At 56.1% G+C, this 27107-nt stretch overlaps 1 protein-coding gene across 2 annotated transcripts in view; it reads right to left on the bottom strand.

Moving 5' to 3' along the window:
• Positions 1-1720: 1720 nt before the first annotated feature.
• Positions 1721-27107, bottom strand: part of NFASC (neurofascin) — a 201632-nt gene continuing 176245 nt past the window's right edge. For both annotated transcript variants that reach the window (XM_070384557.1, XM_070384556.1), the window contains 6 exons: positions 26026-26253; positions 22505-22621; positions 21279-21431; positions 13570-13701; positions 11205-11274; positions 1721-7723 (listed from right to left, as the gene is read on the bottom strand). In XM_070384557.1, the coding sequence (XP_070240658.1) occupies positions 7492-7723; positions 11205-11274; positions 13570-13701; positions 21279-21431; positions 22505-22621; positions 26026-26253 (932 nt within the window). In that variant the 3' untranslated portion in view covers positions 1721-7491. The remainder of the gene's footprint in view (positions 7724-11204; positions 11275-13569; positions 13702-21278; positions 21432-22504; positions 22622-26025; positions 26254-27107) is intronic.

Below are 27107 nucleotides of genomic sequence, written 5' to 3'. Positions count from 1 at the left end.
GGGAGTAGGCAACACTCTTGGCAAGGACACTGTCAGTTCAGCACGCGGCCGCAGACTAGCGCTGGGGACAGTGCAAATGAGCACAAGGAGCAAATTTCTGAGATAGTTTGTGAACGTGAGAATGATAAGATCTTTCTTGCGTTAGAACAAGTGCTCAGGGACGTTCAGAAGTGGTGTGTGACAAACCCAGTGAGTTATTCAGAAGGAGCTAGACCTGGAAATACGTTCTTATTTTAATCTAGTGAAGCAGCAACTCCTCGAGTCAATGGTCTTTTCTGAGGGAAGAATAAGTACCAGAGCCTTGGAACTTGGTGGTTCTTTGTCCCAGAGATTTGGGTCTGCATTCGCAGGGGAGTCTTTTTGCCTATATTTCCCATTACTGCCTATAAACCACTAGTTACCTTTCTGCACAAGCAGAACCCCTGCATGCCCCACACTGTCCTGAGGAAAGGGAGGGGGCTTACGAAGTCTGGGTGCACCCTCACCATTCACCCTGCCTGGTGATGGTCTGCAGCCACTCCTCAGGGAAAACGCGCACTACCGAACCACGGGCCAAAGCAAAGGAGGCGTGCTGGAGCTGGAGCCGTGTTCCTCACCAACAGGGGCCTCTCTGGCTCCTTCCCTTCTCTCTTTGCTCGTTGGCTGATATTCCTTTGAGTCTATTTGTTTCAAATTTAATTTTATTTTTAATTGGAGGATAATTACTTTACAATATTGTGATGGCTTCTGTCGTACACCAACGTGAATCAGCCCTAAGTATGCTTATGCCGCTTCCTCTTCAGTCTCCCTCCCTCCTCCCACCCCATCCCCCGCTCTAGGTTGTCACAGAGCACTAGCCCTGGGCTCCCTGTGTCGCAGACAGCCTTTGAGTCTATTAGGAGGGGCTTTTGGTTCGTCATAAGCAGTTTTATTCATTCTTTCAATGCGCTCTTCCATCTCAGGGCAGGGCTGCACGGGCGGAGCGGCCGGCAGGCAGCCCAGCCTGGAGCTCCTCTAGAGGCAGGGGTGCAGAAGCACAGAGGCAGCTGCTGTGAATCAGCAGTGTCTCCATGACTGAGCACATTCCCGCACCACTCATTCTACACTGAAAACACAGATTGTGCCATTGAGTTTTCCAGGATATGACCAACTTCAAAATGGGGGCTGGTGGGACTGCCCTGGTGGCCCAGTGGCTAAGACTTCACATTCTGCGTGCAGGAGGCCCAGGTTCAATCCCTGGTCAGAGAACTAGATCCCGCACACTGCTGTGAAGATCAGAGACCCCAGGTGCCGCCACTGACTCAGTGCAGCCAAATAAATAAAGACAATATAGGGGCTGCTATCACCGAATTGTGTGTGTGTGCTGCCTAATGCCCATGAAAAACCCTATGACTCATTTCTTTTTATATATAATTTTATTTTTATTCTTTTAAAATATTTTGGCTGCACCGGGTCTTCGTTGTTGCGGGTCTCACTGGGGTGGGGGTGGGCCTTCTCGTCGCGGGCGCAGGCTCTGGGGTCTGGGCCGGCAGAAGTGGCGCACAGGCTTAGTTGCCCTGCAGCCTGCGGGATCTTCCTGGACCAAGCGTCAAATCTGTGTCCCCTGCATTGGCAGGTGGATTCACAACCACTGGGCCACCAGGGAAGTCCCCTGTGATTCATTTCTGTCATTAACCCCCAAACATCCCTCTTCTAGCCACCAACTAAGGAAATTGAACAAATTACATGGCCAGAGTCCATTGTGAACAACTTTTATTATACGTTTAGTGTTCTCTATACAAAAGAAATCAGTTTTGTTTTTTTTTACAGTGATTCAAAAAAAAATTCTGAATAATTTGGCCTTTCCATTGCTCATGCAGTCAGTTTATAAGTCCACATATTAGATGGTCTTCTACGGCCCAGAAGCCTTCCCTGCTGAAGGTCAAGCATGACACCCTCAGATACGCATCTGTCGCTGACAAGGTTGGTTAATGCAAAATAACTCGAAAAAAGGAAAGAACATGATGTGAGAGGGGTTAAAACAAGGTGTGCCACGGTGAGTGAAAATATTTAACCAATGGGAAAAAAAGATCAGACCAACTTGTGGGTGTGTGGGTATGTGGGAAGGGATGGAGACATTTGGAAAAGATTTCCCCGCTGAACAGAACAAACTGGAAAATGTGTGTGCTGGGGAGGCTGCGGGGCCAGAGGTCCCTGGGGCCCAGCGTGGAGTAGGGAGGGGCAGGACAGAGCGGCCACGTCACAGGCGACCGGTGCTCAGAGCAGGAGGGCGAGAGGCTGGCACAGAGCTGGGAGCCGGGCAGGGGACAGCTGACTGAGAACACTGAGTCTGGAAGTCAGAAAGGAGAGCAGGGCAGTCGTCCGACCTGCATCCTTTTTCAAAGAGAAACAAGAGACGTGCACAAAATTCTGCACTTCATCTCCCGGAGTTTTGTGTTTATTGCTTCACTGAAGTCTTTGCATGTGCTGCACGCCAGCCCGGCAGATCCGGGGGTGGAACTTCCACGGCCCCGCTCCCCCGAGGCCAGGGTGGAGGGCACAGAGCCTACCAGGCCCCGTCTCGCGGGGACGCAGTATGCTGGGGGCAAGAGATGCCACCCGAGGGGAGAGCTTCGTGGTGACAAACACCAATCAGCTGGTCCCTCTCCTCCTGGCCTGGGTCTCTCCTGAACAGCACAACCGGTTCACTACGGGCTGGCAGACTGACTGACCTGGGACTCAGAAAAATCCTGTGATTTCATTTGTGGAGGTATAAGGGCGTGTGGGAGAAGCAGAAAAGAATGTGGGCCAGATCTTAAGTAACATCACTGTGTCCAAGGCGGGAACACCGCTGTTTCCAGCTGTGCTGAGATGAAAGAACACTGCACAAGGAGTCAGAGGGCCCGAGTTCAAGGCCGGACCTCACCTCGATTTACCAGTTATGTGACTGCGGACAGTCCCTTCCCCTCTCTGGATTTGACCGTACAATGAGTCATTTCAATCAGATCAGCTCTGTGGTTCCTCTGCATGCTGAAATCTGATCCTGTTTAAGCTTTGTACCTATTTCACTTCCATCTTTACTATGATGAAACCACCATTTAATACTAATAGACCAGTAGGGGGCACTGGTTTTGGCTTGAGATGCCGTGTGGTGGGGTCTGGCGGCTTCCCTGGATGGCTGTCCTTCTTTCCCTGTCCCTTCTCAGAACCTGTTCTCAGTAGCGGAGGGAGGGTAAGCTGGGCAGGCTGGGCACAGCCATAGTTCGGCGTGAACTCCCACAGGTGGCCCCTGCCTGTCCTGAAGAGGGGCTGCCCAGGAGTTGGGCTCTGCAAAGGTCACTGAGTGTCCTCCTGTAATTTCAAGCTCTTTGCTTTATTTGTTGACTCCTCTGATTTATTTTAATCAAGGATCTCCCTCTATGCACCTCCTAAGCCCACCACGTAGTGATCAACCAGGATCCTCAGAGTGGTTTCTTTCCCGGGGACCGAATCACAGCACGGGCCGGGGTGTATGTGGCTACTGGCAGAGTGACCGAGGCATCACAAACGGAGCGTGCGCTGCATCCTCCCACGGAGATGCCCTCCCGCCCCCGAGCTGAGAGGCCAGGAAGCTTCCTCTCTTCAGCCCTTAGCAGAGCAGCCTCGCAAAGACTGAGGCGAGGGTGGGAAACCCCCACCGCTCTCGTCACACGGCTTTTGGGGGTGCTCTGTGACTTGGCCTTGATCCTGCAGAGGGCTCCAGGAGCCTTGGAGAGCTGCGGCCCGTGTTGTTCCCCGGGAAAAACCCTCTCCTTTGGATCAGACTCTGTTCAGGGTTTGCCCACAGGAATCGCCCAGACGGAGTCCGGCACAGGCAGCCTCCGACCGCTGCCCCGACACTCCCAACACACTTCCCCACAGCCCTTCACACTTCATCTCCGTGTCTGGGAGTGGACTCAGCCTCTTCCAGACAAGGTCATGCTTTGTACTGTTCCTCCTGAAAGTGCTGCCCAGCGATGGGGCCTCGGCCTGCGTGTGCATGTCCGTGCGGGTGCTGAGTGTGAGCAGGGGAGGCCCTCGCTTGGCTGGAAAAGCCACAAACATCCACGGATCTGTTTCCAGCCCTCTTCTAAGGCTAACTGTGTTCAGGGAAATCACGAAGGTACTCTCCGGGCCCAGGCCACAGAAGTCCTTGTGGTGAGAGCAGTCATGACCCCGGCAGCCTCTCGGACAGGCGAACGTTTCTCTAGGCCTCAGGACTTGCTGGGAAGGGGGCCAAGGCAATGGACAGGGGACAAGTGTAAGCTCAACCATTTCCTCAAAAGCAAGGCAAGGGGCAAAGAGGTCTGTTCACCATGACCCCGGCCAAGGGGCAGGTACTGTCCCCCGGCCCTGCAGTGTGCTTCCTAGAGACTGGCACCCGCTCCTTTAGCTGGGCACGTGCCCCTCTGTGGGGACAGGTTTTCAGAGGAGGGACTGACTAGAGGAGACAGAGGCACCGAAATACAGACAAGTCAAGCAGCCTGCCCGAAGCGCAGAGCAGAGCCACCCGGGAGGACCGTTCCCGTCCGGCCCAGAATGGGGAAGCGAGCTATCCCCGCAAGGACCTTCCCTTCAACCTGCAGCCACTGGTGGCTCGAGCATGCAGAGCGCTCCCGTCAACGCCGCCTGTCACGATACTCAGCGCTGAGGACAGGGGCCGCGGCTGCTCGGCACCGCGGTCTCCAGGGCTCAGGCCAGCTGCTCCTGACCATCTGCGGAGCGGAGGGATGGACGGACGGCTGAGAGGAGGAGACGCCATGGCTGAGTCCCGCGGGCAGACGGGGGCTCAGGCCGGGGGTTTCCGGAGCCGGAAACGGCCCACACTTCCGCCCCCTCCCCTGCCCCGGGCCAAGCAGGCCGAAGCACCGGTGGTGGCGCTCTCCTGGCATTGCGGTGGGTATGTTTGGGGTGGCTCTTGAGCACCCTGCTTGGCAGGGAGCGTTGGACAATACTGCTCTCCGGCTGAGCTGGGTGGGCTCTGGCGCGGGCTCCACGGAAGATGGACGCTCCTCGGCCTAACCCTGCGGCCCACACAGCCCTCTGGGCCCCTGCTGTCTTCGCTCGGGGATGACCTGGCCCCCGCCTGCCAGGAGGGCGGCGGTCACATGGTGTGTGGCTCTCAGCACAGCAGCGCACAAGGGGGCTGGTGGCACTGCCTTCACACACAAGGAGGGGCAAGCCTGGCAGGACACGGAGACAGGCTGAGGTCCCGCCCCCCTTCCCGTCATGGGTCTTGTGAAGGACTTTCTGAGGCAGGGGGATGGTATGACCACAGCTCGGCGCCCACCCTGCCTGCAGAGCTCGCCTCCAGCGCGGTGAGCGCAGACAGTGCGGTGTGGAGTGAAGGCCTGAGAAACGACTGCTCTGCTCAGATCCAGAGTGTTTCCGAGAAATCCAGCTCACAGGCACACCTCCCTGCCATTCCCTGCCCAGGCTCCGGGAACGCCCAGCGGCATCCAGGCAGGTAGAGGGGGTGAACGCCCGGGAAGGCGCTCCTGAGCTGGCTCCTCAGCCCGTCGGTCACCCCTTCCCTCTGACCACGAGAGCCCGTCCAGGCCTCCTGCCCGCACACCTCCTGCGGCCTGGGCCAGTGGAGAGCTGCCTGCCCTCAGGTTCAAACAGCACAGCTGGTGCGGCTCGGGGCTGCCTTTTCTTATCTGCAGACAGAGTACCTGTGTCTAGGGGCTTGACCTGCACCTGACCAGTAAGTGACGTAAGCATTGCTAATACCTTTGTGGCTTAAACATGTGGCAAACAAGGCTTAAATAAGGTCTCTGAAGGACGCAGCGCTGCTCCTGCCCAGGTGCCCTGGCAAGCAGCCAGAGGCTCCCTGCAGAGACTGTGTCTGTGGTAGGTGGTCCACTCTGGGGGTCAGCTCCACCCTCCTAAAAGCAACTCTAGCTGCAGCAACAGCTGAAGGGCTACCCTTAGGCTCAAGATTTCTCTCTCTGAGGCTAGGTACCTTTGGTTTCAAAATGGAATAGGTGGGGAGGATAAAGGCAGAGCCCTGGGTCTCTGAGAACCGCAGGTCTTCGACTGTCTCCATCTGGGGCATGTTTTGAGTGGCTGCTTCGGGTTCTGCTGGGATGCTTGCATAGGCCGCCCCGCTGTCCTTGAGACAGGTGTCACTGGAGGTTTCAAGGCTTGCAAGAAGGGGCTGCAGACCTGGGAACTGCAGGGACAGGTCAGAGCTGCGTAAGGCATACGAAGAGCGCTGCCAGGCCCTGCTCTGCAGCACCGAGTACCGCGGTCCTGCGGGGGCTCCTGATACGGGAACACCCTAAGGAACGGACTCGCAGGCTACTCCTGGGGGTAGCCGCGCCCCATCCACACACCGTAAAACACCAGACCCACTGTCACACAGAGCCAACCGAGGAGAGGCTACCTGCCACACACGCAAGGGGAGTGCAGGTCCACCCCCAGGCACACCAGCACAGCCTTCGCACCGTGGGGTCCGTCTCCCGGGGGGCAGCAGCACAGGCCCTGACCCGGTGTGGGGCAGCCCCCACCCTGGATGCAGGGGGCGCAGTCCTCTGCCCCACAGCCTGAGTCTCACTGATGAGGAGGAAGGCAGTCCAAACCCAGCCCTTCCCTTCTCTCTCAAGGTGGGCACGGCTCCCCAGGGACCAGACGCCTGGCTTCCCTCTGCTTGAGGTACACGGTCACAGGAGCCGAAGTCCTTCGCCTTGGTGCCCACTCCTGTTCCTCAGACTCCTTCAGGCAGCACAGCTTTTGTCTCAGACGCTCCAGAGCAAGGGGCAGGGTGAGAGCGAGGAGCAAGAGGTAAGCCCACCCCCCCAGCTGAACCAGAGCCAGGCAAGGAGGCCTGACCCCCCTCTCCCTCCCTGCCAAAAATACTGTCGTTTCCCAGAAAGGCGCCAAGCCCAGCTCAGCAGCTGACAAGGTTGAGGCAGAGGGGTTGGGGGCCGGGGGAGGCATGTGATGAGAAAGGCATCCTTGGGAAATACATGGGCCCAGCAGCAGTTTGAATACTATAGCTCTTCTGTATGTTCGGTTACAGATCAATCCTTTTTGCTTATCTTGCAGTTTCCTGGGGGAGAATCCGCCTATCGTTTCTTTTTCCAGGGACATTTCTTCAAAAGGAAAAGAAAATGGACATGTTGGGTCTGGAGGGGGAAGACTCACGGAGCAAAAACAGAGACGAGAAGGACTGTAACCAGCGGAAACCTGGTGTGTGTGTGTGTGTGTGTGTGGAGGTCGGGGTGGGCAGTGTGGTGGAGGCCTGGGGTGACTGTGAGGCTGAGCGAGACACCGGGGCTCCCTCCGGCGGAGCTGAGCCGAGGCAGCAGCTTGCCCACAGGTGGCACCGGGGGGTCATCGGGAGGGGGCTTGCAGTCGGGTGGGCAGTCGCCGGCCCTCACAGCTTGGCAGCCTCTCATGCTGTCCCCCCGTCCCTGAAGGTGGTGGCGGCTCTGGGGCAGGTCTGCAGCGGCTCATCTCCCCCCTTCCCCCTCCTGCTTGCGGAGTAGCGGCTGTGCCTGCAAGGCTCCGTTAGGCCAGAGAATAGATGGCGTTGACCGGTGACGTGGCCTCCGAGCTCTCGTTGCCTTCCGTCTCCTCCTTGTCCTTCTTGACTGTGTACTGGCCGATGAAGGAGCCGTCCTCGTTGAACTGGCCCTCGCCACCCTCGCCATAGTCCACCAGGCTGTCGTCGCTCTCCTGCTGCTTAATGGTGCCATCCAGGGACGTCTGGCTGCCCTGCAGGGGCTTGTTGTCCTCGTCACTGGACGGGGAGAGACAGAGGATCAGAGCCAGTCCACCCAGTGCCGCCCAGACCCCGGCCGGAAGGGAGAGGGCCTCCAGCCTCTTGCTGCTCAGAGGACCGGACCCCAGGATGACCCAGCCCTCACTTGCTGGCCCTGTCTGGCCAGGTCTGCAGAGGGAAGCTGAGGCCAAGAGAGGACACTTCTCCAGGGCAGAGGGGCAGGCGGGTGCTGGGCCAGGATGCCAGGATGTGCCCACACTCCTAGACGCCTGGGCGGGGGTCTTTTCTGTGAGGCCGGGCTGCTGGCTCTCTGGGATGGAAGCAGCCATCAGAGGAGAGAGAAGCAGCCACCCTCCAGGAGGCAGACGGAACTGCTTGTGGACCAGCGGGGACAGGAAGGGTCAAAGAAAGAGGTCAAGGGCTCTGAGTTCTGGTCCCGAGTGTGTCCCTGCGGCTTTGGGAAAGCCCTTCCTTCTCACTGGGCCTTAGTCCTGCCATCAAGAGGGTTCATCTAGCTCTGACTCTGTGATCTGTGACTCTCTCTGGAAAGACTGCCCTTGGCAAGAAGCGAGGGTCCGAGCCCAAGAGAGACAAACCCCTCCCTGCCTTTCCTTTTCTCTTTCTTGGCGGTGTTACCCTTAGCTCTGGTTTATCCACAGAAAGATGCTGGTTTCAGGGCAAGCGGAGGGAGGTGGCAGGGTGTACGTATGAGACAGGAGGGCTGGCAATCAGAGACAAAACTAGCCAGGCATGGAGGGCTGTGCCCAGCTCCCTCAGAGGCTCTGCAGGCCCTGCCCTTAAGCTCCTCTCACGCGGAGAGAGCTGGTCATTACAGTGGCATCTGCCTGCTGGGGTGCCTGCTGTGCCCCCAGGGAGGGAGACACCCAGAGGGGGCAGGCATCTGCTCTGGCACTGCATCCCGTCCCCCGAGGCAGGGACCAGGTGCTGCACTTCAGAGGAGAGAGAGGTCCCGGCAGGCAGGAACACAGCGGGCTGGGCAGGCTGAGCAGGCTGAGCAGACACCCCGCAGCCCGCTCCTCTGCCCCAGGCCACACCTAGCCATCCCTGGGCTTGTGGCAAACACCGTCTGGATTGTCACTAGAGTGGGAAGGGAGTTCTTGCCTCAGCGCTGGGCACAGGCAGCTGCCAGGGGTGGGGAGGGCTGCGAACCAGAGCAGAGGAGCTGGGCACCAGCAGGTGGGAAGCTAGCAGCCCACCCCCACCGCACCAAGCGAGACACCCCCACCGCGCGCCAAGGGACAGTGGCCCTGTCTCCTGGCCTAACTGACGGCAGGGCTGCGGGAGGGGCAGCTGAGATGGAAGTGGGCCTCCAGGGTTACGTTATCTGTTCAGGGGGTGAAATTCATGTTTTGAAAAACAAGCAGATTCTAATGACCAAGCCCCTGACCCCACTTGCCACTCTGTTTCACTGGCACCCTCTCCCCAGGGCTCTCCACTCCCGCTGCACGGTCGTGATGACTGTCTGTGTGATTCTTGTGAACTCCAGGCCCCCAAGCTACATGCAGGTACTGGCCAGGCTGGCCCAGCGGGCGTGGAGGCTGTGGGAGAGGGCTTCACTGTGCTAGGTTCTTCTGGGGAAAGAGGACCTACATCCCGGAAAGGACTGTGACCCTGTGGTCTAGGCACCCGTTCGCCTCCCTTCCAGAAGACCTCTGAGGACCAGGTGGACAGACCAGGGAGAGAGAAGCAGAGAGAGCCCCACCAGAGAGGTGCTGGGCAGGGGGGTCCCAGACGAGCAGGGCGAGCCCACACCCCAGGCTGTCCCGCCCAGGAACCTGGTTTCTGCTCTAACATACTGATTTTCGCCCTTTCCAACTTCCGACTCTGGGATTCATCCAAGTGGGGCTCCAGGATGGATGCTGCAGGCCCCCCAGAGCCACAGCCAAGAGGTGTGCAGGTGCACACACGTGTGTGTGCCCATGTGTGTGCTGTGTAAGCCCGTGCGTGCACGCACCAGTATTTGTGTCTCCAGCCTCAGAGTCAGTGGGGCCGGGGGTGGCAGTGGGGAGGAAGCACACGCTTTCACCCAGCAACTGTGGTGTCTGGGAGGAGAGGTGCCCGAGAAAGCGGCTTCTCCCGGCACAGGTCCCTGGGCCCGCCCCTCACGCCGCCTCGAGCTGCACTGAGGGTCTGGGGAGAGAAGGCCCAGGCCCTCTGGGACTCATGGGCAGAGAAGGACCCTGGACCAACGGGGAAGCTGGGCCCCACGAGGGGTGCTGAGGACTGTTGGGGAAGGGCCTCTCACACTTGCCCTTTGGGAGGCTTATGAGGATGCAGAGAGTGGACGGACAGACAGTCTATAAGGCGCAGACACTCCCCAGCCTGGGCCTTGGTCCTCTCGGTGGGGACACGGGCCCTGGACCAAACGCTGTCCAAGGCCCATTCCAGGCTGCAGCCCAGAATGTCATTCTAGGTCCTGAGGGAAAGGCCCAGAACACCGCTCCCTTCATCCCTCAACCAGCTGTCTCAAACACAATACAACTTCCCCGTGTCGTCACCATTTTCAGGGCCGGGGTGGGGTACAGGCAGAGGGGGAGCTGAGGCAGATGGCTCCTGTGTGGGCAGCGGCTCTGCTGCCCGTTGATCTGATCCTGTCTGGGAGGCTGCTGACGGGCAACGTGGCAGAGGCCCAAGACAGGCTAAGGAGAGGTCAGAGGGGGATGGGGTGGCCTGGCCCAGAGAGACTGGTGGGGGTGGGCTCTGATCTGAGCACTTCCTCCCATCGCACCTGGCCTGCGGATGAGACCTCCAGGACTCATTCTGCACTAGTCCTTTGCTCAAAGCACACTTGCCATTAAAATGGACAGATGACAATTCTGTTAAGCCAGATACAAAGGCCCGTCCAGACCTGAGCGGAAGCATGGGCGCAGGACAAGGGCAGTAGCCGGACGTTGCGGCCCGGCCTCCCCAGTTCTGTACTAGCTCACAGTGGGGAATGCATGAGGCTTGGCCAGGTCACTTCCTAGTCCAGGCCTTGGTCCTCTTGTTGGGGACACGGGCGCCAGAACAAATGCTGTCCAAGGCCCATTCCAGGCTGCAGCCCAGAGATGTCATTCTAGGTCCTGAGGGAAAGGCCCAGAACATCGCTCCCTTCACCCTCCTGTAGTTGAGTCTCAAATATAATACAACTGCCCCGTGTCATCATCATTTTCAGGGCTGGGGTGGGGTACAGGCAGATGGGAAGCTGAGAGCAGAGCTCATTGCACAGCAAGAGGGAGCCTGGGGCTCGCTTTCAGAGCAAAAAGGTAGAAACACACATACAAAGAACACAATAAACCTGAGTTGTGCAGCTGGATGAATAAAACGCTGCTCATCAAATGAGTGTGAGTGTGCTGGGCGGTGCTCCCGCCACAGGCAGAGCTGATGGGAGGACCTCCACGCGGTGGCCTCTGAGCCCAGCTGTCAGCCCTGAGGGCAGGAAGGAAAACCCACCAGACAGGGGTGCTGTGCGTGAGCAGGAGTGAAGGGGACCCCGCACCTGTAATCAAAGGAGCCATCCTCTTCTTTGGGGTCTTCAGGGCCGAGGGGCACATCCTTCTTTTCTCGCACTTGGTCAGGAAGAGAAACAAAGACACAGAGGTGATGACTGGCCCCAAAGGAACAGCCAAAGACGCTGCCTCTGGGTTCAACACCTCTTTCTCAATACAGCACCACCCACGCCCTCTGCTTCTTGCCTCCCGCTTTTAAGCAGGTTCCAGGCTAATTCTGCCTCCTCGCCATCATCTCTACTGACCACTGAAATCTTTCCCAACCTGGCTCGCCTCAGCCTCTCCATGAGGTCCTTCCCAAACACCTGGACGCCGTCCTTTCCTTGGCAACTTTCCTTTTTGCCACACTGTGTGGCAGGCGAGATCTTAGTTCTCTGAACAGGGATCCAACCCACGCCCCCTGCACTCCTTAGCACGGAGTCCTAACCACTGGATTGTCAGGGAATTCCTTGGCACCTTTCTTAATGCTGCTCTGTGTGACAATTACTTGTGCACATTTATGACGCCCGTAATAGAATGCCAGTTCTTTCCTTGAGGGTGGGGACTGTGTGTCTCTTCAAAGCTCCTGGGAGAGTGTCCTGGGCAGAGAGGACACGCTGTACACGCCTCTGGAATGGAAGGCGCTCTCCTAACTGGGACCCCACTTGTCTGCGTGACTCCCCTTTCCCACACCGCCCGTGAATGGCCAGCACTCCTCCCAGGCCCTGTCTGGTGCTGTGACCCTCCTACTGCACCAGCTGCCCTGTCCTTGACGGAGCGGTCACTTCTTCTAGAACCCTTTGCACCCAGCACAAGGGCTGGTGCACCGCAGACACTCAGGTGAATGACTGTGCTTCTTTTTGAGGCACAAGGCAGGATAACCACCCCTATTTTCGCGGAGGGAAGCTGAGGCCTGGAAGACATCGCGTAACAATTAGCAACTAAACAAAATGTCGAATGGACACTGGAGCCACTGGAGCCCTGGTCTCATGGCTCCTGGCTCTTTCATCTTCTGATGTAAGGAAAGGGGCATAACTAGAAGAAGAACTTTCTGAAATGGGCAGAGGAAGGTCCAGAGTTAGCTGATCATTCTCAGGTGTCCCAGTTCCACCTGGAACAAGGAGTGAGATCAGAGAGGCCGCCCTTCCTCAGCCTTTCTTACAGAAGAAAAGCAATCCCAGCACAGCACAACAAAGTGAACAAATCGTTCACCAATGTGCATGCTAAGCGCTAAGTCGCTCAGTCGTGTCCAACTCTTTGCGACCCCATGGACTGTAGCCCGCCAGGCTCCTCTGTCCATGGGGATTCTCCAGACAAGAATACTGGAGTGGACTGCCATTTCCCTCTCCATCATTCACCAATAATGAAGTATAATTTCCTGCCGTTCCTGACTTGAAGGAGTCCTTTAGAATCCTAGCGTCTGAGAGCACGTGGGCCAGAGGAAGAAAATAGAATAGAATCTCCTCTCTCTGAGTTGAGTTTTAGGAGATCGTGGAGAAGGACTTGTTCACAGAGATGGGGAGAAGCCAGTGCTTGGAGAGCACAGGGTGTATCTGGTGATGGCTCTGGGGGCAGGGAGCAATTTCATCCTGCAGTCCAGCTGGACTTCTGCTCTCAGGGTCATCCATTATCCTGTCTCCTGTCACCCTCCCCACCCCATCACAGACAGATGGCTTTCTTGTCCCTGTTTGAAAAACAATCAATATTTCCAGAAACAAAAAAGCCAGAGGCCCTTGTCCTTGACCTTGGTTTGTCTGGGCTGGAGGATCTTCAGGCCACAGAACAGAAGTACCTCTCTGGGACTCAAAGGAAAGCCCAAAGCCCTTTAAGGACTGGCGAGGGGTGGGGTTCCTCTCCGTGCAACCTACCCCCCAGCCTCTGCCTGCTCCTCATATAGGGCCATCTGTCCCCTTGTTGAGGTATTGTGATTGCAACCCCGCCGTGCTGAGCGCCCAGCTCCACAGCCTCTCTCGTGTGTGTGCTTCTTCCATCCAGACCTCTCCTCCCTCCAGCCTCTCTCTCTCATGGTTACAGAAAAGCATCTCTCCTTTCTCCTTCACTGGGATACAGGGTCCTAATGAGATTCAGGCTGAAAAAAGCCAATTACTGAGCAGATGGGTGGTGAGTCCAGGGGAGGGAAGGTCACTCTTAATGGGAGCCAGGGCTCCTTCCATCCCCTCTCTGGCTGCTTGGACTGCTCCAAGCAGGGGAACTTAATTAACTCAAGTGCTTTCTGGCAACTCTACGGTGCACAGAACAGGCAAGAGGACCCTACGTCCCAGCCTGGGGAAGGGCTGTGCTTGCTGAGAGAATGGCGACTCACAGGAAGAGCCTGGTGGCCCTGTCCCCGAAGCTGGCTCCTTGGACACATCTTACCGGGGTACTTGCCGCCGCGACTCCTCTTGATGAAACAGACGATGAGCAGGATCAGCACCAGCAGGGCGATGGCACACATGAGTCCGATGAACCAGCCCTGGGTGGCAATGTCCGCCTGGTTGTTGGTGTAGGCTGTGGGGGAGGGCCAGAGGCACACACATGAATGACCGGTTCACAAGGCGGCACGCAAGGAGGAGGGAGAATTTCGGCTATTTCATGGCCAGGTTCCTCCTGCAGCCTACCGCTACCACCCGGCCGCCCTCTGGCTCAAACCACCCCGCTACAGGGATGAAAAGGCAAGGGCAAAAGGTCAGAAAAGAGGCACCAACAAGGAAGGAGTAGAGGGAACAGAATAAGCAGCAGAAGGCTGAGCAGGCCCTTTGGGAAGAGAACCGTCCTAAGCTTGAGGCACTGGCATTCTTGCAAGCACAGTGGCTGGGCACAGCCTGGTGGGGAAGGAAGGAAGGCCAGGGACTGACTGTGACTCCCTGTGGATGAGCCGGGTTGAGCTTGCGTGCTGCCCACCCGGGAATGGGGGCCGCGGTCACACGCACACCCCCGGGGGAACACCTTCGCGGGCCGGCACAGACACCGGGACAGACACCTGTCCTCGCAGCCCGTTAGCCTTTCCCGAAGCAGGACCTGGGCGTGGTGCAGTCCAGGGTGCCCCATGCTCCCTTGTGTCTCTCCAACATCCCTGCATGGGCACCTCAGATGGGCCAGGGGAGGCCATGCCTTCAGCACACCCCACGCCACTCCACCACACATGGAGACCCCTGTGACAGACAGCCCCTTGCCACCCCTGCCTGGACACGTGGAGGCCTGTCTCAAAGCGGGAGACCCCTTCATGACTCCAGGGGCAGGCTGCATGGGCCTGGAGACCGGAGCACGTCTGACGGTGTCCTGGAGGACCCATGACTGAGGTTAGAGATGGGAAGGGGTGGGGTGCATAGGCGTCACCTGCCCTCTTCCTGTCTACGGACTGAAGAAGAAAAGATGCAGCCTTCCCTGGAAACCACGACTTGGAGGACAGGATCAGGGACAGAGGAGACCGCAGGGAACCTGGGGCAGACAGAGCCAGCGCAGTAGCCTCTGGGAGACCCAGCAATGGTGGGAGTGCTGGGAGCCACGCAGCCCGAGCTGAGGCTCCGGGCCTCCCAGGGGAGAAGCTCGGGGGCAGAGACGTGACCCCAGGCTGCACCCCAAGGTCTGAGTCACACCATCGTGTAGGGCAGGTATCCAGGTGTGGCCTACTCTTTGCTCTTCGTGGGCAGAAAAACTGTCTTTACCGTGTTCTCAGCGTCCAGCCAAGGGCCTTGCACCAAGCTGGGTCTCAATAAACAATGAAGACTGATGAACAAGACCTTCCCCTCTCTCTGCAGTCTGGCTGCCCAGGCAGTCCGGGCTGGAAAGTTCCATAAGACCATGGCCATGACCACGTTGATCCGGGTGCTGTGGGGGAAGTCCCACCCCTGCGTCCACAGGCTATGTCCCACACAAGATCTGAGAGGTCTTCCCAAGCCCCACAAAGGATCAGATTACCTCCTTCCTTCAACCTCCAGCGTTTCTCGTTACCACTAGGAAAAACTCCTCTATTGCTTATCCTGACCCGCGGGGCTCCATCAGTCGCGTCTCCCACCACCCTGGCCGCTCCCATGCCTGCCTCGGGGTCCTCTGCATCTGCTGCTCTGTCTTCAGACAGCGGCCTCATCAAATGTCATCTCTTCAGAGAGGCCTTCCTGGACCTTCCCAGCTAAGACAAAACTCTCTTTCCCACCCTGCCACTCTATCTGCAGGACTGATTGTGCCCTTTTCATAGCACTTATAACAACTGGCTATACTACTACTGCTAACAGCTTACACTTGTAAGCACTTCCTATGGGCTGACACAGCTCAAAGCACTTTCCCACAATTATCTAGTTTAACCCTCACAACATTCCCATAGGGTGGATTTGTTGTTCAGTCACTAGGTCGTGTCTGACTCTTTGCGACCCCATGGACTGCAGCATGCCAGGCTTCCCTGCCCTTCACTATCTCCCAGAGCTTGCTCAAATTCATATCCATTGAGTCGATGATGCTCTCCAACCATCTTGTCCTGTCATCCTTTCTCAAGAAGAAGCAAGAACTGCGATCCGATGGCCTCCAGAATGAAAAGTACAATCACAGAAAACTAACCAAAATGATCACAAGGATCATAGCCTTGTGTAACTCAATGAAGCCATGAGCCATGCTGTGCAGAGCCACCCGAGACAGATGTTTCATGGTGGAGAGTTCTGACAGGATGTGGTCCACTGGAGAAGCGAATGGCAAACCTCTTCAGCATTCTTGCCTTGAGAACCCCATGAACAGTAGGAAAAGGCAAAAAGGTGGATTTGTACTATTACCCTGTTTCATAGGTGAGGCAACCGAGGTGCTGAGGTCAGTGATCGGCTCAGGGCCCTGGAACTGGTAAGTGGTGGAGCTGAGGTGTGACCCCAGGCTGTCTGGTTTGAGTCTGTGCTCTTTACCACTCCACTCAGAAGGTAAGCTCCCTGAAGGAGGGACTGTCAGGGACTGGAGGGAGTGTCGTGCCCAGGGCTGGGCCACAGCCCGGAACACAGGGCCCTCAGTTCTCGTCTGCTCCTTGGCCTCCGCCCCGTGGCCCACCCTCTCACCCTCTCAGGGCTCTGCCTCCCTCAGACTCCATGCTGCCCTCCCTTCTGCACCTGTGCCAGCACTTGACTCAATCGCCCGCTGTGGGTCCCCTCGGCAGTTACTGCATTCTTCTGCTCTACAGTGAGCGTTGCTGGCGGAAGATGCAAACCAGGCCCGTCACGGACTCGCCGAGTCATACTTCAACGGGCCCTCCACGGCAGCCTGGCCCTCCTTCCACTCCTCCCTGCTCCCCCTCTCCCGCCCAGTCTGTGTCTCGTTGTTGCACTCACCTGCCCCACACTGGAGGCCACTGGAGCTTCACAGGCTCTACAACCGTCTCCTTCCATACCTGACGGGGCTCTCCTCTCTCCCCTCTGCAGGGACCCAACGCCTCACTTCCTTGGTGGCTCAGTCCTGTGAGGATCTCTGAAAACTCTAGCATTTCCCAGTTCTTCCCCAGTGCTGTCTCTTCCCTTTCTCTGTTAAACGTGCCGAAGCTCCCTGTTTTCAGGCATTGCTGAGGAACCTGCCAGGCTTTTTGGCTCTCGTGCGCACACTGTCCTCTTACAGGTAAGTGCTCCAACCTTCCGCCATCATCGCCAATCCCTGCCAGCTCCTTTCCGTGCCCCACATGCTGGCCTCCAAGCCCGCTGTAGTCCGTGCTCACCCACCACCACCAAGAGCGCCTTTCTCAGACTCACCGCGGCGCCCTAGACTCTCACTCTCGCCTGTCCTCTGGCCACGCCTTTCCAAACTCCTTTCATCTCTCCTTGTTCTTCGAGCTGGTTCCACACTGCAAGGCCAGGGCTTGCTCCTGACATCTCCCTGGATCACCCATCTGCCCCTGCTTCTGCCAGTGCCTTCACAACTCACCTCTAAGGGCTATCGTTTACTCCTTCCAAAATGTCTCCCGTAGTCAAGTCACTACCCAGTTCTAAAGGGTTCCGCTCAGTCTGTGTTCGTCAGACTCCAAGGATATGACAATACATCATGCTGTTACATTTCTAGAACACTTCAATCAAATCAGGTGCCCTGGTCGTCCCCTTCCACACCCTCCCCACCCTGCCCCAGAGAGCCTGGATGGCCACCCTTCCTGTCCTTCCCCTTTGCATGTTCAACCCCTCCTTCCTAAATCTCTGATTCCTCCAGCTCACACCAGTCTCTTAGGTCCGATTTCAACCCCATTTACTCTGCATGATGCAACATTTAATTGCTCTGTTTCCTGGGTTCTGATGTCCAATGATATTACAAAGGCTGGAGACCTGGGGATCCTTTGAGCCCCCTTGTCCTTAGCATGATGCTGGTCACCTAACAAGTCGTCACCGACTACTTACTGACTAATGGCCAATTTAATCCTAATATAACTATGGAGAAGGAAATGGCAACCCACTCCAGCATCCTTGCCTGGGAAATCCCATAGACAGAGGAGCCCGACAGGCTACAGTCCATGGGGTTGCAAGAGTTGGACATGACTTAGCAAATAAACCACCACCACCACCAACGTTAACATGGGCTACCTCTTTCATTTTTTCTTGATACCAGCCGAAGGGTCACAAGGATATTGGCTTCACCACTGCCACCTGGGCACTGGGATGACGAAGTCATTTCAACTTATGTTTGAACGGTGGTCCCCACCTTTTGCAAAGAAGTTGGTCTGAATATCTGCAGTGACCTGTTTGCTCCACTATCTTGCTGACAGCTGTCTCCCATGAGACCCCTTTCTCTTGGGAAAGAAAGGCGCAATTCCAGGGAAGGTGGCCATATGAGAAATTTACCAATTAAATATAGCTTTCCATCCCTGACATCACCATGCAAAGTTCAAATGTTACTTTCAGTCCTTACTGAAAAGACCAAAGAATTTTCTGTGAAGTTCAGACATACAAGGCTCTTCAAAACCAAGCAGATTTTGTAACTATGTTTGGTGATAGATGTTAACTAAACTTGTGATAATTATTTTGCGTAGATCAAATGATTATGTTGTATGCCTAAAATTAATCAATGTCAATGATACACAATAACAAAGAAACAAAAAACCCAGTGGGATCTGGGGTAAGGTGGGCTCAATCAGACTCTGCCAAAATGATTTAGTTTCTCAAGAACCAAAAGAAATTTAGGACATAATCTCACTTACATGACTCCAAAGACTCTGAAAGGAGGAGGCATTTTTGCAGGGTTTCAGGGCAATTACATTTGTCTGCCAAGACCATTCTTAATTGATCCATTCAACATGTTTCCAGATCCCTAATGGTCACAGTAATAGCAACATCCCAAGATCAGTGAATATCTACATTTACGACCTTTGCTGGAGCTAACGGAACCCAGGACAGCACCTGTTCACTGGGAACACACAGTTCTAATATCTCCTACTCTGGCCTAGAGGTCATATTTTGTGTGCCTTCCACAACCATACTCTACAACCCCGCTCGGAAATGTGTAGCTCACTTGAAAAGCACAGTTCCCTTAACTCTTCACTCTAATCAAGAGGAAATCCGTTTGATCATTGGAGAGAGACCAGTCACTCAAAGCGGGCAGAAAAATTGTATTTCAGAAATAGGGGGAAGAACAAATATGACAGGGATGGGCTTTCTTCAAATGCAGTTTGGCATGGCTGCTCTCACTTAATGCGTCATTTTACACCTTTCCATCTTTATCTCACTCCATCCTGGGTTTCTCCCAGCACAGCAAAAAGAGGCTGACCACAGGTAGGTCCCCTAATGTCCCTCCTCCCATGTCCCTGAAGCCTAAGGCAGCTTGCTGTCTGTCTCGCTGGGCCCCTGTCAGCACCCCATCCAGCCTGCTCCAGGATGTGAGAGCTGACAGGTCTCTTGGAATCCAGAGTTATGTGCTGGGGCCCCTCAGGCCTCTTTGGCTTCAAAAGCTTCAAGAAAGTGATTAACTTCTCACATGGGATCTTTCTGGTGAGAGTCAAGGAGCCTGTGAGCATTCCTTGTGTTTTTTTTTTTTTTCCATTTCCTGCATGAACCATTGTAACATGTTTGAGTCTATGGACGGAAGTGATAGCCTGTGGTTGTCTAAAGACCAGTGGTTGGGCCCCAAGATGGTCATAAACTTGATGAGACACAGGGACCTGGGAGATGATTGTGTGAACTTGGCTCTGGAGTCCACCCACTCCTTTGTGTATTTTCAGAGGATCTGGACACACGCTCACAGGCATACACAAAGTTTAGAAAGTAAAAATATTTTTCTTCTCTATGTGATTTGCACATAGTCATTTCTAGCCAGCCCGTGAGGAAAGGGAGCAGTAAGTGCCCAGAGCAAGGGTCATGAGCCTGCCCTCTCCAGCTTGCATGGGGAGGAGGTGGGGACACATGCGAGCGCTGCAGGCCTCACTCACCCTGAAAGCAAGCTATGGGGTCAGCCTCTCCATAGCAACCACAGGAAAGGAAAAATGAACATCTGAGTCAGTGTTCAGAAGTGCATCTCAATCACTACCATTGTTTTTCTTTGCATGGAATGCTGGGACATCAGAGCAGACTGGGACGTCCCTGAGGGCAGGGACTGGCCCTTTCCCCCCTGGCTCTTCCTCCCCAACCCACACCCACAGCCCCTGGGCTCAGCACTGGGCGAAGTTAAGCTCTGCAAGCAGGCTGAGCTGGCTTTTGCTGCATTCCCTGGGATGGAACTTGATCATCAGATCTCATCCTTGCTTTCTGCCTCTGGGCTCGACTCAAGTTTGTAACAAAGCAAAAGCGAACGCATGCATCGGGGAGCACCAGCTTGGCACCCTGACTGGGTCGGAGTCCAGCCCCCTGCTTCAGTCGGTCCACTGCCCAGCGTCCGGGCCTGGCTCCCGGGATGACCTGGCTCCTTGCAGACTTCCTGCCTGAGCCGGCCTGGTTAGCCTCAAGCAGGCAGCAGGACTCAGACTCCCCGAGTCTGGATGGCATGGACAGGCATGGACATGCACATGCGCAGAACAGGCAGAGACACAGGGAGGAGGCCGGGACACCCAGTCCGGGAGGGACCAGGCTGGAAGGGGTGGGGGAGGCATTACACACACGGGCTGAGACTCTCGAGACGCAAGCCACCAGGATCAGCCTCCTCAAGCCAGGCGCAGGAGGACACATAAGTCCACATTTAGAACTTCACAGAAACCATGCTGCGTTCTTTCCTTTAGCCTTGTGTCTAGTAACCTGCCCCTGAGCAGGACGTGCCTGAGGGCAGGGACTGGTCCTTTCGTTTTTGTCTCTTTCCCCAAACTCATCCTTTCCCCAGGGCTTAGCAAAATGGCCCCTTGGCCAGCCTGCCCAGCTGACTTTAAAGAGAGACACAAACAGGCAAGCAATGCCCTCCAGACTGCCAGCCACCCTGACCAACAGAGAGATTTCTGAACCTTGTTAACTGACCCCCCGTTTCCCTGTTGGTTTGGTACAAATGAAGAAGCTTCTCCATCCACAGCTGAAGCCCTGAAAGATCCAGAGGTCTTCTAGGACTGGAAAGTTTCTCCTCCTCAGTGCAACAAAAGGTCAACTACTTTTAAGCCATGACAAACCTGGGGCAAAGTTAAACTAAAACAAAGCTCCAAACAATTCGGGTAACACACTTTGGAGTTTTTAAACAACGGTTGGCAGTGGCAAGGCAATGCCATACATGCTGATCCTTGGTTTGGTTCCTGGGAAGATTCTGGGGTCAAGACCTGGTCCTATCCCCTAACCCCACATGCAGGAAGCGAGCCCGTGTGAGGCCAGGTCGCATTGCCCCGAGACCCCCACACAAAGACCATGTTTATGCTCACACCGAGCCCTCATGGTTCCAGCACAGTGGAGGCCAGGGGGCCCCCACTGACCTCAGGCTGCGTGGCCTGGCTTCCGTCTGATGCCCCCTCATCCCCACAGGGTCAGACGCGCACTTTCCTCTCTGGTGGCATGCACTTTTGGCTCATTCTGTCTTTCCGGTAGCTGCAGCCTGACACGTAAGAAGAGCCGCGCCGCGCCATGCAAGGTGAGGAACAGGAGGGCGAGTCTTTCTTCCCGGGAGGAGAGACAAGCGGGAAGCTGAGGATGAGCACGACATGCCCATGCTTGCCGGGGACGGCCAGGCCAGACCCCTCTCACCTGCACTGGTCATAAAGGTGATGACGGCACTGCTGATGCCCTCGTGGTCCCGGGAATAAACGCGCAACGTGTATGTCATCCCGGGATAGAGGTCTGTCAGCTGTACGGGCTGGGCCTGGGCCTTAACAGGGACAGTTTTTTTCGTATGATTGCCTGGGGAACAGAAACCTCAGTCAGCCTAAGGCTGGGCACAGGGAGCTGGAGAGGCAAAGCTTAGACGCCTGGGTGCCTGTTAAAGGTGGAGGCACGGTGGGGGCGGCGGGGGCCAGGCCGTCCCGCAAGACGCTGCCCCTCGTGAGGCTCTCTGTGCTCACCACAGGCTGAGGCGCTGAGCACACTAGGACCCGCTTCCTTAGGCTCTCAGGGTGTCAGCCAGCGCTCTGCTGCCCTGGAGAGGATAACTCAGCACCCCGCAGGGTGGCGGAGGGAAGCCGGGCCTCTGCTCCTCGGGCCACACTCCCGGCTTGCCCTCTCATTTCTCACCGCGTGAGCTTGCGCTGCGGGAGAAGCGACAGCCTGGGTGTCTGGGGGCGGGGTGAATGCTGGTCACGGGAAGCACTGAAAAAGTACGACAAACTAGCAGTTCTGGGTTCTCCAACCGCAGAGAACCGAGAGTTGGTTTTCTTCTCTCTCAGAGCTTTGGGTGCCCTTCCAGCACAAGTCTAACAGGCCAGCACGGTGGGTCTGAGCCCTCCGGAAGGGGGCCTTCCCCCAGCTACCCGGACCCCACTCCAGTCTCACAAATATCCAGTAAAGGAGGACCAGCTCAGCTCAAGCTGAGACGTGTGACCCTGGACGGTGTCTCTGACCTGTGGGCAGCTGGCGTCCCTCTGTGAGCAAAGTACAGTTGGGGGTCCACCTGTCCAGGGGAGACACTAAGAGTATGGATCCTAAGTGAAGGAATCCACACAGCAGCGAGAGCGAGCTCACTGGGGTGCCGTCAAAACCCTTGTCCTGGGCAGGAAATGGACAAAGGGCCCTCAGCCAGGCCACCCCCCCGCTGCCGAGCAAGGCACCCCCAGACCACCACTGAAGGTGCAGAAACCCCTTCCTTCACCTTGAGTTTGCTCTGCCCACCCCTGCTGCCTGAGCACGTTATCGACTTCACGAAGCCACAGTGGAGCAGCTGAAAGGCCTCCCCAGGCCCGGGGGAGTGCTCGGGGCCTCTTTAAGGGCATCTGCGCTACCCACGGCGACTGCTGCCGCACCCACACAGCAATGCTTACTGTCGGTGTACTCAACCACAAAGTCAGTTCCGGGCCCGAAATTGTGCTTCCAGCTGATGTTGGCCCATTTACTGTTGGGGAGCACAGTGACGTTCCAGATGGACTGCTCGTCGGGGGCTGGCGGGGGTTAGAACAGGAGTTAGTGGTGAGGAGGGAGGAGGCACCGGAGACAGACAGACAGACAGGCACACATGGGCAGCCGGGACAGGGTAAGTAGGAAAGGGCCGCACACAGGGCCTGACGGAGCTCCAAGCTGCAGCCTTGGCGGCCAGGCCAGAGGTCGCCATCCAGGCATGAGCAGTACAGTCAGGGGCCCTGTGTATGAGGCAGAGCTGGAAACCATGTGTCCACATAGGCGGGGGTGCGAATGAGAGAGTGGTGTGGGCCAGGCCACCGGAGGCCCTAACCAGGGTTCCTTCCCTTTTTAGGTCCCTTGTCACAGATTTCAACGGTGCAGTGAAAAGCCCTGTTAGCTAGGATGCAGACAGGGTGGGGGTTGTGGGGGAGATGTGCCTCTTTCCCATCAGCTACAGACATTCTACAGAAAGGAAAAAGGCATCTTGAAAAGCCAGTCGAGAGTCATGATGAGATCTGCATAAAGGGCAAGACCAAATGAAAACCTTATTGCGCTCCTGAAACTGGAGACGGAGAGTGGCAACTTACACGGAGCCCTTGGGGTCATTCTTGGTCACCAAGACGCTGAACTCTGTGAAAAATGGCCTCAGACCATCTAACGGGACTTGGGCCTGAAACCCCAGAGCTCTAAGAAGAGACAGTACGAATCCTTCCTCTCCCTTTCATGGGACCATAGAAGATAACTCCTTCTTGACACCCAACATTCAGAGGTCCAGATACCGGAAGAATCCTGTTCTGTTGCCTTCTTAGCACAGTATCTTTGATCTCCATGCAACACAGAAGACATTAATTATCTAGTTCCTATGAGCTGGGAGCTACTTTATTAAAGCCATCACACAAATCTGAAACCATAGCCTGTGGACAGGAGAGTGGCAGTAATCTTCAAACGTAATCATTTTTCAACATCCCAGCAGTCTAGTCTCTGTATCCCATTTCTCAGCAAAGATTTAATAGTGGAGTACTAGCATGAAGCCTTGTATTTCAAAGACTTTACCAGTGTGGCTCCTGTATATTTTATTAGCATGCAAGGGGGCACTGTCACCAACTCACTTGTCAAAAGTAAATGAATAGAGTACATTGGTGATGCATGTGTTCATTATCTATCTGACACGTGACTGAGTCTGCAGGGCTCGGGAAGTGATTAACGATCTCCTGGTCTGCACTCCAAAGAAGCGCCTTTTCTACTCCAGCCTCGTCAGCTGCCGGTGGTCCCAGGTGAATGGGATTCGTTTTAGGTGAGGAGCAAGAAAGAGATTCCATTGATGGCGCCAGGCCTTCTCCGCGGGCAGGGCAGAAGGCAGGCTTCTTTACTCATCTGTCAACGGTTTCCACTGTATCGGCTGCTTTAAGTCAGCCCGAATCCCAGCTCCTTAGAAGCTCATGGCTCTTTCTAGTGGGAGTGAATTGTGATTGGTTATGGTTTGGGGACTTGACATTTTCCCTCCTCAGCTCTGGGCCCTGGAAATAAGCCCAAGGATTTGGGTTTAAACAGTTTGACCACCAATACAACCCTGGCCCAAGGCTGACTGTCTTAAAGGTAATGGAAATGGGGGCACTATTAGATAAGGTCAAGCAATGGGAAACCAAATGATTTTTACTGGGAGGTGGAGGAAGGCTCTGCCACCTAGAAATACCAAGATGATGATCATTAAAGAGATGAAAAGCTCAGAGAGAGGCAGCAATAAGGAAAGCTATCAATGACTATAAAAACAAAAAGAATTGAAGGGAAGCAGGGATTGTTCTGTCGACTCCTGAGATGTGAGACTTAAGGGGTATCCCTTGAGATCAAAAAAGGAGAACTTAAGGACAAAGTCACATTTCACCCTGAAAAAAAAAGTAAACTTAGGAACAATCCTGTCCTCAGTTGTAAGACATGATAAAGATGTACATTCCTTTTGGAAACCCTGGGCAGCAGAGCCGCTGTGCTGCGTGCAGGGAGCAGGGATGTCAAGAGGGCCCCGTAAGGACGAGCTCGGAGGGCAGCCCAGCCCCTGCGGCATCTCGGGTGTAGCTACAACTCTGCGTGCACGCCCACGGGCTCGTCCTCTGTGGCAGCAGGGCCAACCCTTCCAGGAGCAAGACCCACTCCCTGTCTTCATTCTCGGCACATCTCTTCTGTGAATTTGGAGCATCCACGTGGGACCCAGAGGCCCACCTGAAGCCTCCTGTGGCCCCAAAGAACACCCATCACCAAACTGCCAGCGGCAGCTTCTGACAGCCTAGCAGGTTTCTCCTTAGCCAACTTTTTCCTGCAGAGCAGGCTGTTACATTGTTGATACTGCAGCTTTAAGCCAAATCAGTTTTCAAGGTCTGAGGAGCATCATGTCAGCTACACATTGCGTGTCTCACTTACGGCTCACACAACTCCATGTAACTGGATTAAAGAAAAGACTCACACGTGCATTAAGCCTCCATTCTCAGTTGGGTGCTGAGAGAACACGGGTGGGGTGAGTGCAGCCCTGGCAGCTGGAGGGACGTGCCCAGGAGAGAGAGGGGCCTATGGCCCTGCAGCTGCTGGAGGAGCGTTCTGGGAGCTTCCTGCCAGCAGCCCTGCCACCACATCATGCTGGCTTGACAGGTGGTCTCTGGGCTCCACAAGCTGGAGGCCCTCCCCTCCACGGTAATAGGAGTGTTTGATGTCAGTTCTCAGAAGCACTGCTGGGTCCCCGAGGGGTCTCCACAGGCTGCAAGTACAGAGCTTCCCGGCCTGGCTACCTGATGCAGGAACACCACATTGTCTGGGCTCAGCAGGCCAGCCCTGGGATCGATCCTTCCCAGGGGCCTCTAGAAAGCCTGTGGTTTTCCCTCCGTGTGTATATCCAGGGGTGTGGGGAATACAAGGGGGGAGAGCAACAGAGCACTTGCCAGCATTTCAGGACTCCTCGGCAGTACCATTTCCTGGAAGCTCTGACCTTATAAAAAAAGCCTATAAACCTGCTTTTCCAGGAGAGGCTCAAGGGAGGCGCGGGGTTCTGAGAAGAGAGCCGCCTGGCTTGGCCGGCTACTCCCCACTCCCCAGGCTCTGCTGCAAGGCTAGGGCAACACGGCAAGGACAGGAGGCCTTCGTAGGCCAGCTGGCCAACGTCCAGCCCCTCTCCTTCCCTCCTCGCCCCCTCTGCAGTGCTCAGCCCTCAGCCGATCCCTCAGTATGTAGCTGGAGGCGGCCCTACCGTGTGGGCCCTGGAGTGCCTGCCTGTGTGGTTGTAGCCCTGTTAAAAAACAAGGATCTGAGCTTAGGACACGGGGTCTGAGTGGTGGAGACCCCCCAAAGAGTTGGGGCAGGGTGCTCTGTGCCTCGAGGCCACCAGCCTGAGAATCCAGTCTCCCCCCTCCTGTCTGGGGAGGCCTGCGCATGGAGGGGCAGGGGCATGGACGATGGGCAGTACCGGATTCTTGGATCTCAGTCCTGGAGGTGGTGGCGGGACTCTCCGTGGTGGTGGTGGTGGCGGTGGAGGCTGTAGTGGCTGTGGCTTCGGTGGTGGCGGTGGTGGTAGGTGCGACAGGTGGGACGGTGGGGACTGTTGTGGCTTCGGTGGCGGCGGCGGTGGCAGTGGCATCGGTACTGCTCACCGTGCCAGGCGCGCCCACCGTGGTCGGGGGCGACGTGGGAGGCGCTAAGGGGAAATGTAAAATAGCCGCGTCTGGTCGGTCTGGCTGTCCCAAGGCTGGACGCACGGCCCCGCGTGCAAGGCAGGCAGCCCATGGGCCTGATGGAGCTGAGTGACCGGAAGGCTCCCCAAGCAGGACAGATGGGTCAGGCAGGTACAGGGCCGCGGGAAGGGAAGAGAATGAAGCCTGAGTGTTTCATTCTCTTCTCACGGCCTATGTGGCTCAAAGCTCCCAGCATGCACCCAGCCAAGGGCAGTGATGAAGATGACACATGTACTGAGTCGCTCAGACCCCAGGGATGACATGGAGTCCCAGGCCAAGCGCCACCCAGCAGAGGCCAAGCAGCATCACTTGGGTCCAGGCCTGGGGCCTGGGCCTTGAGATGGGCAGCTGGCAGGGCCCCATCTGCAGGGGCACCAGGAAGCCTGCCATTCCCAACCGTTCACTCCAAAACGACACTTCCTCCCGCCTGCCTGAGTTCTAATACCACCCAAACCCATCGACAGAGAGAGAAGCATCCCCACTCTGCGGGCAAGCCTTGTCCCGTGCTTCCTCTTTTCTGCCTCCACTGTCACCCCTTCCCCAGGCTCTCAGCTCATATTCATTTCCTGCCTCTCTTCCCGTCTTCTCTGCCCAGGGATGGTCCTTCCTGCAATTACCCCAATCCATCCTGGGGGCGACAGAGGATAAGATGGTTGAATGGCAGCACTGACTCAATGGACATGAGTTTGAGCAAACTCAGGGAGATAGTGAAGGACAGGGAAGCCTGGCGGGCTGCAGTCCAGGGGGTCACAAAGAGTTGGACATAACTTAGCGACTAAACAACAACCACCACCCTAACTTGTAGTAACTGCCTTTC

This window comes from Bos mutus, chromosome 16, assembly GCF_027580195.1.
Source record: "Bos mutus isolate GX-2022 chromosome 16, NWIPB_WYAK_1.1, whole genome shotgun sequence".
Lineage (NCBI taxonomy): Eukaryota > Metazoa > Chordata > Mammalia > Artiodactyla > Bovidae > Bos > Bos mutus.
Note: the sequence above shows the minus strand (reverse complement) of the source record. Positions and strands in the feature narration are given on the sequence as shown.